Source organism: Saimiri boliviensis, chromosome 13, assembly GCF_048565385.1.
Source record: "Saimiri boliviensis isolate mSaiBol1 chromosome 13, mSaiBol1.pri, whole genome shotgun sequence".
Taxonomy (NCBI): domain Eukaryota; kingdom Metazoa; phylum Chordata; class Mammalia; order Primates; family Cebidae; genus Saimiri; species Saimiri boliviensis.
This window is the reverse complement of record NC_133461.1, coordinates 28,637,190-28,653,347: the sequence shown is the minus strand read 5'-3', so window position 1 is coordinate 28,653,347 and position 16,158 is coordinate 28,637,190. Positions and strand designations below refer to the sequence as shown.

The following is a 16,158-nucleotide window of genomic DNA, read 5'->3' as shown; positions in this document are numbered from 1 at the left end:
TCAACCAACACTTGATTGCACCTTGAAACAGAATCAGTGCTTGCCCTGCTGTGGAACCTATTTATCCAACAGATCTTAAAGCATCTATTTCCTAGATTTTGTTCCTTTTGGATTCATGCCTGGGTTTGCCCTCCAGGACTCTAATGCGTGGGGAAAGGGTATACAAACATGTGTATCTGCCTGTGAATGGATAACATGTATGAGCACATCCACGTGGATTTTTAAGCACATGTATGTACATGTGAGAGAACAGAATTTGGTTCTACCAGGATTTAATGAGTGCTTCATGTTTAACTGGCACTGGACCAGTCTTGGCATCCCTGAAGAACATAAACCCAGTGATGACAATGCTCATGTCTACATGTAGATAGTCAGACATACAAACACTGGGGTAATAAGCCTGGAGTTGAGGCTGACTGAAGCCTCCAGGGGCCAGACGTAGAAGACTGCAATGCAAAACCAAGCGCCTCAAGCTAGCGCTCGTGCAAGGCTTACTCAGGGCGCCCAGCAGCCAGCAAGCCACAAAGAACTGCCCAACAGACAGGAGAACTTCAGTCCTGGAGATCAGACCTTCTCCTCTCCCTCCACCCTCTCCAGCATTCTCTATCACTCGTGGTCTTTTATTTTTCTTTATAGCACTTAGCAGTACCTGCAGTTATATCATGTTTCTTCCCTAACTGCTTATTGTCTAGCTCTCTGTCAAACGAGCTTTCTGAGGGCAGGACTTCTCTAGCTTAGTCACCACTGTTTTTCTAGCACTGACCAGCAGAGCCTGCACAAAGATATGCTCCAAACCCATTTGTTTTTCTTCTGTCTCTCCTCCATGTCTATCTCCACAGGCTTTATAAGGTGGGGTGTGTGTGTGTGTGTGTGTGTGTGTGTGTGTGTGTGTGTGTGTGTACGTGCGCATGGACATGTGCCTGTGGTTTTCTTTTCAAATGACAGAGGAAAAATGTTATCTTTTGTACCTTTGACAAAATTACACACAGACCACACAGTCCACTGTGTGGTACATTTAGTGACTGACTCTATGAGGCTATTACCAACAAAGGTACAGTCACCCAGCATACTTTCATTCCAAATATGTGTTGTTCTGAGTTTTATCCAGCTTCTAAGTGAGGGGGGCAATTTTCTTGTGTATTTATAGATATTACTATATGCATTGTGATACTAAGAGGGGATGATAAATTGTGTCTATTTTAATGACTTAGCTGTTCCTTCTTAAACCAGCTATTTCACCTCTCTGTGTCAGTTTCTTGGTTTTTCAAGAGGAATCAGAGGTCCTCTCTCCTTTCTGGATATGGTGTAAGGTGAACAATAACGTATTGCTGTGGGCAGTAAGTATTAACTCCAGAGAACTGCCTCTAAACCCACTGGAATCCAAGTGATCCTGCTCTCAAGAATTAGCCCCTGGGCACTCTGGTCACCACCAGCAGAATAGTAAATCTGTCTTGGGCAGCTCCACAGAGAAAACACATGCTCCCTCGGGAGGAGGACAGCAGCCAAGAGCCCGCATCACTCACCTCCACCTGTTGGAGGGCATCCTCAGTGTCTCCGATCTCAGATGTGGAGATGGAGGGGTAATTGGAGTCAGATTCTAAGCTACTTTGGTTTGATGGGTTCCGTCTATGACCTGGAGTTTGCTGTTCGATGAGAAAAATGTGATAGCTCATTAGAAACTAATGTTCATAAGAACTTATTTCTCATGGTGGCAGGCCCTAGAGTTACCTTCTGCCTCTTTCGTCAACAAGAGTAGGCATCGTTGCTTCTCACAATGATGGCTAAATAGAGCTAGTCCTATGAAACATTTCACCTACAGTTCTTACTGTAGCAATCCACTTTTCATTGCTTAATGAAATGCAGATTCCTCACACTTGGGCCAATTTCTCTGAGAAGTCCTAAAAAAACCTTTCACTCCCAGTCTTGCTTTTGACATGCATAAAGGCAGTCACATTACCCACCTCCCCCTTGAAAAGAATATTCCCCATCTGCCCAGAATGGACCTTCCCTTCAACCTGTACTCCCTAAATTTTATGAAAATAGCAGCATATTAAAAATAGTTTACCATTTATACTGTTCATTTAAAAATACTTTTTTTTTCCTGCATCTCATTTGGCTTTCAGTGTGAAAACTGAGCTTGGTAGGACAATTTTAGACTTCTAAGGATGATCCTATTTAGCTTTTCTTCCTGGCTTCTATGCAATTAACTTACTCCATCTTGTTTGAATACTCATTTCTGGAGGAAATGTTTACATGGGGTAAAAAAGAATGACAGATCCTAAAATATCATAAAATTGTCTCTATGTATACTGCATCTCATCAGATTAGGAGACACACTGTGTCCAGGAATGCTGGATTGTGTCTCCTAATCTGATGAGATGCAGTATACATAGAGACAATTTTATGATATTTTATAGGCCCTTGTGGGTCTATAAAATATATAGGCCCTTGTGGGTCTCTGCCACACACACGCTAATGAAGCTGAGAACTCCCACACCCCATTACTGTTTCCACACAGGAATCTTCCCATCACAGGAAACAGGAAAGATAACACACTTGGGTGGAATGTTCCTTAAACTCATAACTGAGATCTTCACAAGACCCTGAAGTTGGAAAAGCAGCTGTCCGCAGAGATGGATCACCCAGCCCAGCTACTTTTGCCTCTCTGCAGTAATGGCAAGCACTGCGCATACAACACATGGACCGGACATCTCATATCAGAAGGCCGTCTCTGAGATCAGGGGGTTGAAAGCCAGACAGGAGCCAGGGGACCCATGCCACGGCACAGCAGAAGCACCCCGCTTGCCTTTATGATGCTCATCTCATCCCGAAGGTTGTCGTATCTCTGCTCCAACTGTGAATATTCCTTCACAAGGTTCTGGTACCGGGATCGCTCCTCCTCCAGCTCTTTCTTCATCAGGAGGTTTTCCTTCACAGAATTATGGGCAAATTCATCTGGAAAGCAACATGCTAAGCTGCAGTTTTTCTGGATGGACTGCCTCTCATGTATTGACTCAAGCTTTCTGATTAATCTCTTGTTAAGAGACTGCCCCTGACAAGCTCATCAGAGGCTTCTGATGAATTTATTATGCTCCTCACCTACTGCAGAGCAAAGGTGAGGCTAATTACTCTGGCTTAGTATTCAGACAGGGAGAGAAAGAGCCTGCTCTCAGGGAATGGGGAGAGAGAAGTTGGCAGCGTAGGTGAGAATTCCCTCAGTTAATTCCCCAGCCTCTCTTCTGCCAACTGTCGCAGCAACTGCTGGCAGCATTCCTGGAAGAACCAAGGCTTATTCCACACTTCTTTTCCTAGTCCTGATCTTTCAGGTTTTTGGGGTGCAGGGAGATTAAAGGAGACTGGGCTGAAAGGAGGGAAGGCAAACAGACAAGGATGGGCTGCTCCTCTGTCAAAACTTGTCACTCACATTAATGGACAGAAAAGTGTTTTAAAAGGAGATTTAAAAACAGTTTATGTTTTCAAAAAGATGTGACATTGGGTGGGGCTGTGAGGTTGTGTGGTTCCATTCTCCTGTGACACGAATGAGGAACCTGAGGATTGGAGAAGGGGATTTACTCAAGGTCACTCTGAGTCGCAGCAGAAACTGGGGTTTGTGGACTCTCTTTGCTCCTCCACAGCTGAGTGGCACATGGGGACTGATGGCAGCCCAGGAGCTGGTGGGCTGACCTGGGATCTGATTCAAGACCCTCTCTTTAGCAAACATTAACAGATGACCCACTGGGTAGAAGGAACCATGATGGGTGGGTGGATATGAAAGACATGTGAAACCCAGTGATGACGACAACTCCTGAGCACTCACTGCGTGTCATGCACCCTCCTAAGCACTTCACGTGCAGCCTCTTCCTCGTTCCTCCGATCAGCCCCCTGATGTCTAAACCTTTATATCCATGTAGCAGATGAATAAACTGAAGACCTACTCAAGGCCGCACAGAAGCACATGGTAGAGTCAGACATCAAGTGCAGGCCTCCTTGACTCCAAGTCCCACGTAGCACATTGTTCATTACACACGTCTCACCTGTTTAGACTCTTGAGGCCGAAGGGCTTAGTAGGATCTTAAAGGTCATTATTCTTTTTTCATCTGCCTTTCCCCTCTGCAGTCTCTAGTCTAAATGCATGCTTGCCAGGGGGAAATCAGTGAGGAAAAGAGATTAAAACCTCGAATAAAATTCAAGTGCTTTGGTACTTACCTTTAGACTGGCACAGGATTTGGTTGTTGAGCTGTTCTTTCTCATCTTTCAAGAGAGCATTTTCTTGTTCCAGGTCTGCAACTCGCTGGAAGAGAGCAGCAGGGGAAAACATGTCTCATGATGCTGGAAAGAGGAGAGGCTCCTCTTGTGGGATTTGGATTTTAACTGGATAGGAATAAAGGAGAAAATTGATTTGGACAAAGCTTCTTTTGTTTTCAAGGAAAACTTGTGTACTGAAAGAAAAATCCCATTAAGACAAGACAGATGAGCTCTGTACTATTTTTGGTCACCTAATGTCCATAAAAGCATCATGAAAACTCTATCCTAAGCCCACATGCTTTGTTGAGGAACTTACAAAGGTAACAGGCTTTCATGGTTTTGTATTTGTTTGCCTGTCGTACTAAAATTTGAGCTCTCAAATCTGAGTCTTAGGAAGGCCAAAAGCTCACAATGAACACATTATCTCTGGTCTTCATCCCACTTGCTTTACCTGCCTTATTGGACCAGGATAATTCAAATTCTAAGAAAGACATGATGACTTGCTATTGACATTCAACTGTCCAATCTAGTGTTGGACTTCTGATGATGTTGACAAAGAAAACCAAAATAAGGTGACTATCACCAGGAAAAAAAAGGCAGAAAAGAAAAACTACTAATTAAAGAAAAATTGTGGTCTACTCAAAGACAAATAAGAATTAAAAGTGCAAAGCAAGATTTTAAAAAAACTTTTGCTATTTATTACTGGAGCAATAATTTGTATGGATTTTTAAAAAGTAAACATTCAACTGTGTTCTAAGAGAATCTGAAATCATTAGTTGGTATAGAGGAGGGGGAGGAAAGGGTCTTTTATAACATGGAGGCTAAATTGCAATTGATTCACTTTTGTACTTGGAACCCCTGGAGATTCCTTCTGCAGGACGCCATCAAGTAATTTTCCCTACTAAAATCACATCCCTGCCTTTTTGACATAGATGAGGACATAGTTGGACAAGGCAAAAACAGGCAAGGAGAGAATGAAGAACACATGCCAGTGCCCCCTCAAAATTCAGGCTTACAGACTTCAGATCTCCGTTCCCCCAAGGTAGGCTGATCTGTCACCATTCCCCACAGAATGATCTCTTGTGATCACATCCTAAGTGTGGTATACGGCAAAGACAACACGTTTCATAGCCATACAGACCCTGGGCTCTGTAAACCTGTTTCCTCCTCTATAAAATGGAAACCCACTTCACAGGGTTTTTCAGTGTTTAATGAGATGACGCGTGTGAAGCACCAAGCAAGCAGGCACTGCCCAGGGCAGCTGACTGATAAATGTAGATGGCTCTACATTACTCTTACTGGGCATGAAATGGAAATACACACTTCAAAATCATTCCACCACTTACCAAAAATTTAAACAGTATCTACTCTTTACAAATTCTTGCAAAAATTAGAAGGGGGGACGCTTCCCAATTCCATTCTATAAGGCCAGTATTACTCTGATATCAAAACCAAAGACATCACAAAAAATCCAAAACTACAGCCCAGTATCTCTTATGAATATAGATTGAAAAATTCTCAACTAAATACTAGCAAATGGTTATGATAAAAACACTCAAACTATAAATAGAAGTAATAAAAATCTATAGCTAATGCCGCACTTTATGGTGAAAGACTGAATGTGTTTCCCCTAAGATCAGGAAGACAAGGGTGTCGCTCTTGCCACTTCTATTCAGCATTGTACCAAAGCATCCAGAATGAAAAGGAAGAAGTAAAACTACCTCTGTCTGCAGATGACACAATCTTGTATATAGAAAATCCTAAGAAATTCACTTAAAAACTATTAGAACTAGTAAATGAGTTCAGATTGAGGGTCCAACTTCAATATATAAAACTCAATTATATTTCTATATATTTGCAATGAACAATCTGAAAAATAAATTAAGAAAACTATCCCACTATAATGGCATAAAAGTACTTATGAATAAATTTAACAAGTATAAAATTCATACTCAGTAAACAAAAAAATTATTGAAAGAAATTAAAGAAGATCTTAATAAATGGAAGGACATCCTGAGATAATAGATCAAAACACTTTTTAAGATGGCAACACTCCTCAAATTCATCTACAGATTCAATGTCATCCTTATGAAGATCCTGCATGGCTTCTCTGCAGAAATTCATGAGCTGGTCCTGAAATTAATATGTAATATCTAGGGATCCAGAATACCCAAACAATCTTGAAAAAGATGAAGAAAGTTGGAAGAATCACAGTTTAAAATTTTAAAACTTACTAAAATTAATAAAGACAGTGTGATACTGGCATAAAGATAGACATACCAATCCATGAAACAGAATTAACTTTCACATTGACAGTCACTTGATTTTTGACAAGGGTGCCAAAACAATTCAATGAGGAAAAGAATAGTCTTTTAATTAAAGGTGCTGGGACAAATGGTTATCTACAGGGAAAAGAATAAAGCTGGACCACTACCTCACAATATACAAAAGTTAACTCAAAATGCATTAAAGACTTAAATGTAAGAGCTAAAACTATAAAACTCTCGGAAGAAAACAAATATTTGTGACCTCTGGATTAGGCAGTGTTTTCTTAAATACAATGCCAAAAGCTCAAGAAACCAAATTAAAAATAAATTCAACTTCATCAAAATTTTAAGTTTTTACACTTCAAACCATCAAGAAAGTGGAAGGGCAACTCACAGAATGGGAAAAAGTATTTTCAAATCACATTATCTGATATACCAGTGGTCCCCAACCTTTTTTGGCACCAGACATGAGTTTGATGGAAGACAATTTTTCCACAGACCAGGATGATTCAAACAAGTTACATTTATTATGCACTTCATTTCTATTATTATTACATTGGAATATGTAATGAAATCATTATACAACTCACCATAATGCAGAATCAACGGGAACCCTGAGCTTGTTTTCCTGCAACTAGATGGTCCCATCTGGGGGTGATGGGAGACAGTGACAGATCATCAGGTATTAGATTCTCATAAGGAATGTGTAACCTAGGTCCCTCACACATGTAGTCACAATAAGGTTTGTGCTCTTATGAGAATCTAATGCCTTTGCTGATTTGACAGGAGGCAGAGCTCAGGCAGTAATGCGAGCTATGGGGAGTGGCTGTAAATACAGATGAAGCTTTGCTTGCCAACCACTCACCTCCTGCTGTGCAGCCTGGTTCCTAATGGGCTACAAATACTGGTTTGTGGCTGGGTGCCTGGGGACTCCTGTGACACATGACTTGTAGCATGAATATATAAAAATCACTTGCAACTCAGCAACAAAGAGACAACCCAATTTAAAAAATGAGGCAAAGAACTGAAATAGACATTTCTCCAAAAAAGGTATACAAATGGACAGTAAACATATAAAAGGCACTCAATATCTTATTAGAGAAATACAAATCAAAGCCACAGTAAGATACCAGTTCACACTTACTAGGATGGCTATAATAAAGACAGACAATATCAAGTGTTGGTGAGAATATGAAGAAATCAGAACCCTCACACACTGCTGGTGGGAATGTAAAATGATGCAGCCGTTCTGGAAAACATCTGGCAGTTCCTTAAAAGGTTTAACACAGAGTTGCTATGTGACCCAGTAATTCCTCTCCTAGGCATATACCCAAGAGAAATGAAAACGTAGTCCACACAAAACCCTGTACACAAATGTTTGTAGCAGCATTATTCATAAGAGCCAAAAAGTGAAAACAACCCACATATCCGTCAACCAATGAATATAATATATCCATGCAATGAAATATTATGTTAATAGAAAGGAATAAAGGACTGATCCATGCTATGACATGGATAGCTCTTGAAAGCATTATGCTAAGCAAAAGAAGCCAGTCACAAAAGATCACATATTGCATGACTCCATTTACATGAAACGTCCAGAACAAACAAACATCTAGACAAAAAGTAGATTTGAGGTTGCCTACAGTGAGGGTGGAGAACTGGGCAAATGGGTATGCTTGCTAATGGATACAGAATTCCTTTTGTGGTGATAAAAATTTTCTAAAATCAGAGTATGGTGATGGTGGCAAAACTCTGAATATATTTTAAAAACCAATGAACTGTATACTTTATATACTTTAAATGGGAGAACTGAATAGTATGTGAATTATATTCAATAAAGCTGTTTAGAAACTCATTCTACAAACAAAGCATTCTATTAAGCATAGCACACTGTGCTAGGTGTGGCAAAAGATAAAAAGTTGAGTAGTAAAACAGGCTTCTAGGTTTTGGTCTGAGTGGCCAGCTTCTCCAACATGACGAGCAAGGCCGCACTGACTGACACAAGGAACCACCTCACCCTTTCTAGCCCAAGTCATGGGATCCAGTCATCTTCTGGAGGACTCATCTCAACCTGTGTAGAAAGAGTCTCAAAAAATGACATCCTCAGTACAGTACCACGACACATAACGACTAGCATGTGTGCAGTGGCAGAGGGACTCACTGGTGACTACTGGGATTGCAACCTAGAAGATGACCATGTAGAGTGGAGGACCCACCTGCACCTCCATCAGAGAATCACCTTCCAAACTCTTCTAGACTTTATGGCATTAAAACCAAGAAAGGCCCTAGGAATGTGGACTAAGCTAGCAGAAGCCTGCATGAGGTTTGAATTTCAACTGGTTACAACTATAAAACTGGTTACAATGCTTAAATGCTATCTTTCCTTCCTCTCCTAGTTTTAAATTAAGCTCAAGGCACCCAGAGATGGGTTAAGGGAGCAGCTCCCCCACCCTCAGCATCATGTAGAAGGGGGCAGGAAAAAATGGCAACAGGCTGGAGCCCAGGATTGAGGTCACTAGCTCTCCCCACCCCAGGAACTCAAATGGTAGCGACTCTCACTTACAGGTCCGCTCTGGGAAGCTGCTGACGGATCTGCAGTGGCCTTACATTAGGTTTGTCCCTTAAGGCCCTATATAGAAAATTAAGATATACAATACTATCAAGAGCTTGCAAAAAGCTCTAAGCACTGTATCAACACCTTTTTTTTTTTTTTTTTTTTTTTTTTTAGACAAGGTCTCATCCTGTTACCCAGGCTGGAGTGCAGTCATGAGATCTCAACTCACTGCAGCCTTGACTTCCCCGGGCTCGTGTAATCCTCCCACCTCAACCTCCTGAGTAGCTGGGACTACACCTGCATGCCAACACTCCTGGCTAATTTTTGTATTGTTTGTAGAGATGGAGTTTCGCCATGTTGGCCAGGCTGGTCTCCAACTCTTGGGCTCAAGTGATCTGCCCACCTTGGCCTCCCAAAGCACTGAGTTTACAGGTATGAGCCACTGGTGCCTAGCCAACATGCTTAATGCTCTAGAACTCCTTCAAATTTCAAGGAGTTTTCCAATTTTTCTTTCCCCTCAATTGGAGCAGACTCAGTTTATTTCATCCATTTATCTGTGGATGGGTTTCCATGAGTTGCAAGGAGGAGGTTCTGACGAGAGTATTTTTAAAAGTTGTCCAGGTAATTCTGAGGCTCTAGAGGTTGAGAGCTGCTGGTCTTATGTCTGTATATCCAGCAGAACTCCTCATCCCACAAGTAAAGGATAAGCATAGTCAGGGACTCTCGGTATGGAGAGTCAGGCAAAGGGGGTGGCTTTCCTCCCCACAGGAGGTCAAAGCAGATAAAGCTGATAAAAATGTACAAGCATCAAACTAGTTATACCAAGTTGTTATTCTTTGGCAATGTATTGCCTATAATAATTAATGCAACAGATGTTGTATGTCTTCAGAGGCTAAAATGTGAGTTGGTGATGAGGGCAAGGTACAGAAGAAAAAGCACTGAGAGTGGCGATGTTTTATCCGTATAGGCACCCACTCACCAAGCCTAGTTCTGGCCTCCGGTATGACACAGGGCAAGGCTGTAACTCATCCATCACACATTTCCTGATACACCTCTCTGTACCAGGACCCTTGGCAGGACTAGGGGATGCCAAATGAGACAGACTGACTCATGGTAGCTGATATGGTTTGGACGTTCATTTCCTCCAAATCTCATGTTGAAATGTGATTCCCGGTGTTGGAGGTGGGGTCTGGTGGGAGGTGACTGGGTCATGCAGGTGGATTCCTCATGAATGTCGTAGCACCATCCCCTTGGTGAGGGATGAGTTCTGAGTGAGTTCACATGAGATCTGGTTGTTTAAAAGTGTGTGGCACCTTCCCACTCTCTTGCTCCCATTCTCATCATGTGATGCCTGCTCCCCCTTCACCTTCTGCCATGACTGGAAGCTCCCTGAGGCCCTCACTGGGATAGATGCCAGCACTACACTTCCTATACAGCTTACAGAACTGTGAGCCAATTAAACATTCTTTACTTATAAATTATGTAGCCACAGGTGTTTCTTTATAGTAATGCAAGAACAGTCTAATATGGTAGCTGCCCTCAGAGAGTGTGCAGCCTGGCAAGGGTGAGGGACAGGTGCATACACAGTAATGACACCAATATGGGCTGTAGCAGCTTCCTATAAAGCAAAGATTTTTAGCCTTGACACTGCCAGCATTCTGGACTGGGTAATTCTCTCTTGGGGGAGTGGAGGACTGTCCTGTGCATGACCGGGTGTTCAGCAGCATCCCTGGCTTCTACCCACTAGATGCATATCTATCACACATCCTCCTCCCACCTTCAGTTTGTGAAAGCCAGAATGTCTCCAGGCACTGCCGTATGTCCTCTGAGGGCAAAATCACCCCTGATTGAGAACCATTACAATAAGGTGATTTAGAAGGAAAAGGAGGTAGCCTCAGAGTCCATGAAGTCTTCACAAGAGGCAGGGGTCATCTGGATTAGGCCTGGAAGTGGGATGTCTCAGGCAGCTGAGGGGAGGACCATTCTAGGTGGAAAGAACAAGCAGCCGAAAGGTCTGGAAGGAGGAAGGGCACGGGTTTGGAAATGTGAAGAGTTCTACGTTGCCAAAACAGGAGGACTGAAAAAAGTCAAGGCTGGGCAGGTAGAGGGAGTGAGAATCAGCTCGTGAATGGCTTCTCTTCCTTTATCCTAAGGAAACACTGAACTCCTCTTATTCTCCTAACTTGACCTGGGTGGACCCAGCTCCTCTCCCCAGCCTCTTCCTGCCCTCCAGCTTCTGCCTGAACATTTCACTGTTTCTTCTGTCAGGCTCTGTCTTATCAAACCTTTACCGGTTAATTTCTTCTCATTATTAGCTCTAGACCATCACTCTCCTGGGAAACCTTCCTGTACCATGTGGGTTGGTGGGGGTGCCCCCGTGCTCATATCCTGCTCTGATGGGGCCCGCACGTCTCTCCGGAGCCCGCGGGACAGCAACGCTTCCTCACTCACATGCCTGCTCAGCCTGGACCAGATTCCTCGATATGGACCAAGAAGACCACTGGGCTGTCACATCCTCAGAACCCAGGCCACTGCCAGCACCTGAGAGCTTATCAATGAAGAGAAGTCCCCTGCAGACCAAGTTAAGGAGCCTGCATTCCCTCAGTCACAAATAAGGGCTCCTTTTAAAACTGTTGTTTTTTTTTTTAACAAATGTGTTTATAATTGACTAAAATGTCTAGAATACATGAGCTTGTTTAATCAAATAATTCCATTTAGGAAGCACATACAATGTGGGAAAAACACTCTTCCAGTGCATCTAATTAGCTATTACTAGAAGCACTTCACCACTCATTGACTTTACGAGCACCTTTAAATTAGCTTGGCAAATGATCAAAACAGATTTCATTTTTCTAGAAATACAAGTAAAATCAAACTGAAAACAACATAACAGGAGAAACTACCCTACAAAATAAAGCCTAGAGTGGTGCAAGGAAGCATGATCTATGTCACAGTTAGGAGGGCAGGGGTTCTGCCCTACCCTGCCGGGAATAAGGCTGTGCCCTCTGAATTAGCCAACTACTGGCGGGTTTTACAGCTGGCTGTGAAGTAACCAGACCTTACCACGGAGCAAAACTTTGCTTTCCCTTAACATCCTCCTCATATCCAGGTGGCTCATGGAGCAGCAGGTGACCCGGGAAGACCAAGACCCCTCGCCATTCTTTGAGCATCCTGCACACAGTCAATACTCCTCTGAAATAGAACGTGCCATCGACTACCACAGAGTGCTTGACATTATCACCAAGTGGGTCCTGAAATCTCCATCCTATGAATGCCACTTAAGAACATGTAACTTCCTTGCGACAACCTATGATCTAAAACCTGAGTCAAGACTACAGTCTGGGAGAGCCGTGGTTAACAGTGTGTATGCCACCTACACCTCCTATTGTTTTTGAGCCTCATTTCTTCCCTCCATCTCCCTCTGAGGCTTTGATTCATGAATGCAGGTCTCTGACTTGGCTTTGTTATTTTAATCCATGTATTAAAGTGGCATCAGGGGGATTTGTTTTTCTTGCTCACCCAAACAATTTTGGAGGTAGGCCCATGTTCCTGATCTTTCATGAACAGCAGGAAAGGACCAATCCCACACTCAGCTCCACACCCCAGGGAGGTGAGAGAATGCTTCCTCAATCATGTTTCTCCAGGTACCAGCCACCCCCAATCTTCCCAGCCAGCTAACGCAGCATCCCCTGAGCATAATAAATAACACCTTAGGTTTCAGCCTTATTCAACACCATTCAGCAGGTCCTTTTTTTTTTGGAGTTGGGGGAGTGGTTAGTCTTAACCCTTGCAGGCAATATTGCTCAAAGTGTTTCTTCTAAAATCTTATTTGGAACAGCTTATCAGAACCAACACCGGGGGGAAATCCTCTATGAGGCTGATATAGTCCCTTTTAAATTAAACAAATGCCGCAGCTATATGCTAAAGAACTGCCTTTACTAGTTTGTCTTTGGGGATACAAATGTAGCTATGGGCTTCGTTTTGTCTTACATTTTCAAGTGGGATATCAGTACTGTAAGAAGAGCCAGCGCATGTTTTCTAGTAGCAAACATGGGACAACTGGTTGGACAATGCTGATCAGAAAAGGCTCATCTGCCATCTGTCCTTGCTGCTGTGCAGTTTTCACACCATAGAAATTTACAGGCACAGCCCTAGGAAGGGACAACTCCTTTAATTCTCCAAACCCTGGAAGTGTTTATTTGACCGTTCTCTGAGAATGTTCTTCTAAGTAAGCACAGTATGAATTTTTATTTTAAACTAGATGAGTTATGAAAGTAAAAGTTGAAAATCAACCTCCTTTGGATCATAAGTCAACTTTGAAATGATTGGCTAAAGTATCTTCAAAACGGTCCTGCAGATGTGTTTTAATTCCTCTCCCACCCCTAAGCTCACAGAAGCTGAAGTGCCTGGGACAGGGTTGCTCATGTCTCTGGAGGTTTCATGGACCAAGATTGCCCTTGCAGTCAGAAGATCCTTCCTGACAGCAGCTGTGCTCCTAGTATTCGTCTCTTCAGTCTCTTCACTCCACCTGAGCCCAAGGGGCACTGCGTTGGTCCTCACACCCACCCAGGCTCTTCCTGCCCTAAGGCCTGTGCATCTGTGCTATACCTGTCACTCGTTCCCCCAAATTGCCTTGGTTTATCCTCTCCCCTCACTCAGGTGTCTTCTTAGAGAGACTTCTCTGGCCATCAAAAGTGAGACCGCACCCCTCAGGCCCCATAGGTTGCCCTCCATCCCCTTTACTCTGCTTCATTGTTGTTTACAGCCTGTGGTGGGTAATTCGTGTTCAATTCCTGTCTGTACTTTCTTCCCCCATCCCCACACATTTAAGCTCCTTAAGAATGAGAAGGGCTTTTTTGAAAACCATTCACCTTTTGCCCCAGCGTGTAGAACAGGATCTAACACATACCGGCATTCAAACACCTGCTGAATGAAGGACCATGAACTTCTGTGCTTTCTGCAGCGAGACACTGTCCTTCCAGCGATGGGCCAGGGTCTGCTTCCTAATAACCCTCAGCCTCCACATGAACCATGAGTCCTGGTGCTGCTGAGAGCACAAGTCCCTCTTAGTTGGTGAAAGTAGTTCTGCTCTGCGCCTTTGGGGGGAAGGCTCAACACACTCTGCTGTGAGAGCCCCCATTCCCCAAGCCAGATCTTTCTACCTCTATTTGGAAAATCAAAACCTTTATAATTGGAACTGTCCAAGGCAACCAACTAGCAGCTAGTGGTTCTGTGACTGATGTCTTGAGACAATGGACAACCCAGCCCCACTAGTCTGAACGCTCAGTGCCTGGGGACCTGCTAGTCATCTCTCACAAGGACCAGGGACGCCCACTCAGAGCCAGGCACCTGGCTGTGGGTGGCTCCTCCTCACCCACCACAGCCCTGCACCAAGCCAGCCCTTTTTCTGGTCTCACTGAGCAGCCTTTAGAGCAGATTCTGAATAATGAGTTATCACCTCTGTGCCTAGGGCAGCCCTTGGGGAGTGCCTCTCTTTCACCAAACAGAGTGGCCATGCAAAACAGCACAGCTGTACAAAAGCAGCTGGCATAGGACTCACTGAAGCTTTCAAAAAGAATGAAATGTACACATTCCACAGGCTAAAAGGGAAGGAGGCTAAGGGCTTGGGTGTGGACCACCCCGTGGAGGCGCCAAAACAACGGAAACCTTTAGTAGAAAAGGATGTCATCTCACTTATGCAACAGGGCTGCTCTGGGATCTGTGGACACAGAGATGAATTCCTGCCCCCAAGGAGACAGGCCAAGGCCTGCCAATTAACATCGTCAGAGATGGCAAGCCCAGAGTTTTCCAGGATAGCAGATCCAATACAACACTGCCTGCCTTTGCTGATGGAAATATCAAACTCATTAATTAAACATCTACTAGCAGTCGGCCCCCTCACTGTGCTTGGCTGGTCTCATCAATCTCGCTCAACGCAGAGCAGGCTCCGGCTCAAGCCCAGGAGGAAACCGATTGTCTGATTACTCAGCATTTATTGAGATTGACACAGTACCTTGGATAAATATTATACCCTGAGGAGGCGCAGAAGACAAAACAAAAAAAGCCAGCCAGTTTGTCTACCTACCCCCAACCACCACCACAAAAAGATTCTGAAGATCCTAAAGAATGTTTGCTTCCGCTTTTTCTTTTCCAGGAAAGAGGCGGACATGCCACTTCATGAATCATCTCCTGTGGGTTTCTGAGTGTTACTAAGTTCGGATTTGCTTACATTGGGGTAGGGAAGGGGCTTTCGCACTAGTCTTCTACTAGCATTCCCCTCCTTGCAGCATCCTTAATTTTTTTGTTATCAATTCCAAGTTCTAATTTTCTTTAAGACCTCGGCCAGTATGTTATTGCTAGGGAAGAGTAGCAATTTTTTTTTTTTAAGGAGAGAAGGAGGGAGTCTACTTCTGTTTTGCTCTTCCAACAAAGATTTTCATATTACATATGCACTCCTTTTGATGGAGACTTGGGGTTTTAGAGTGCTGAAGTCCCCAAGTCATAGCATTTTTGGTGGGCAGCAGGGCAGGGGGCTGGGGAGCTGATGAGTCAAGTGCTTTCTGTTGGGGCAGAGATAGGTGAGACCTGATTTTGTGGGTCTGCTGGGTAAACAGACTTTGCAGGTGTCTGATCTGTCTGGGACACACATGCAGGGGATGTTCCTTTCTCCCAGGATCGCTATCTCTGGAGTTCTAGTTCTATTCTTGATCCTTTCCCTCTGGCTTTAGATCTCACCTTCTGGTTTTTATTCATGTAGAAAGGTTACCATCCCATTCATCTGCTCCCAAGGTTAGACAAACCACAAGTGTGGAATTTCAGAATTCCAGTATGGATTTGTAGGTTACAGGCTTGTAGCCATATTTAACAGTGTTTCCAAGCAACATATGCTTTATCCTAAAGAAGGAATTCACTTTATTCCTCGAGGTGGGCAGGCTGGCAGGTGACTTCTCTGGGCAGAGGGTCTCGTGGTGCCTCAAAGCAACACATCAGGAGGGTGGCCTTTTATGGGAAGCCTGCATCTGACTTTCTTCTTTCCCTAATTCCCACACCTAAATCCCACCTCTGGCCCCTAGAGATCCCTGGGGTCTG

At 43.7% G+C, this 16,158-nt stretch overlaps 1 protein-coding gene across 3 annotated transcripts in view; it reads right to left on the bottom strand.

Annotated features, from left to right (window-relative positions):
* Window positions 1–16,158, bottom strand: part of MYO5B (myosin VB) — a 386,934-nt gene that overhangs the window by 50,495 nt on the left and 320,281 nt on the right. For all 3 annotated transcript variants that reach the window (XM_003926074.4, XM_010336832.3, XM_074383485.1), the window contains exons 23-25: window positions 4,207–4,291; window positions 2,807–2,955; window positions 1,524–1,643 (exon numbers count right to left, since the gene is read on the bottom strand). In XM_003926074.4, coding sequence (XP_003926123.3) covers window positions 1,524–1,643; window positions 2,807–2,955; window positions 4,207–4,291 — 354 coding nt within the window. The remainder of the gene's footprint in view (window positions 1–1,523; window positions 1,644–2,806; window positions 2,956–4,206; window positions 4,292–16,158) is intronic.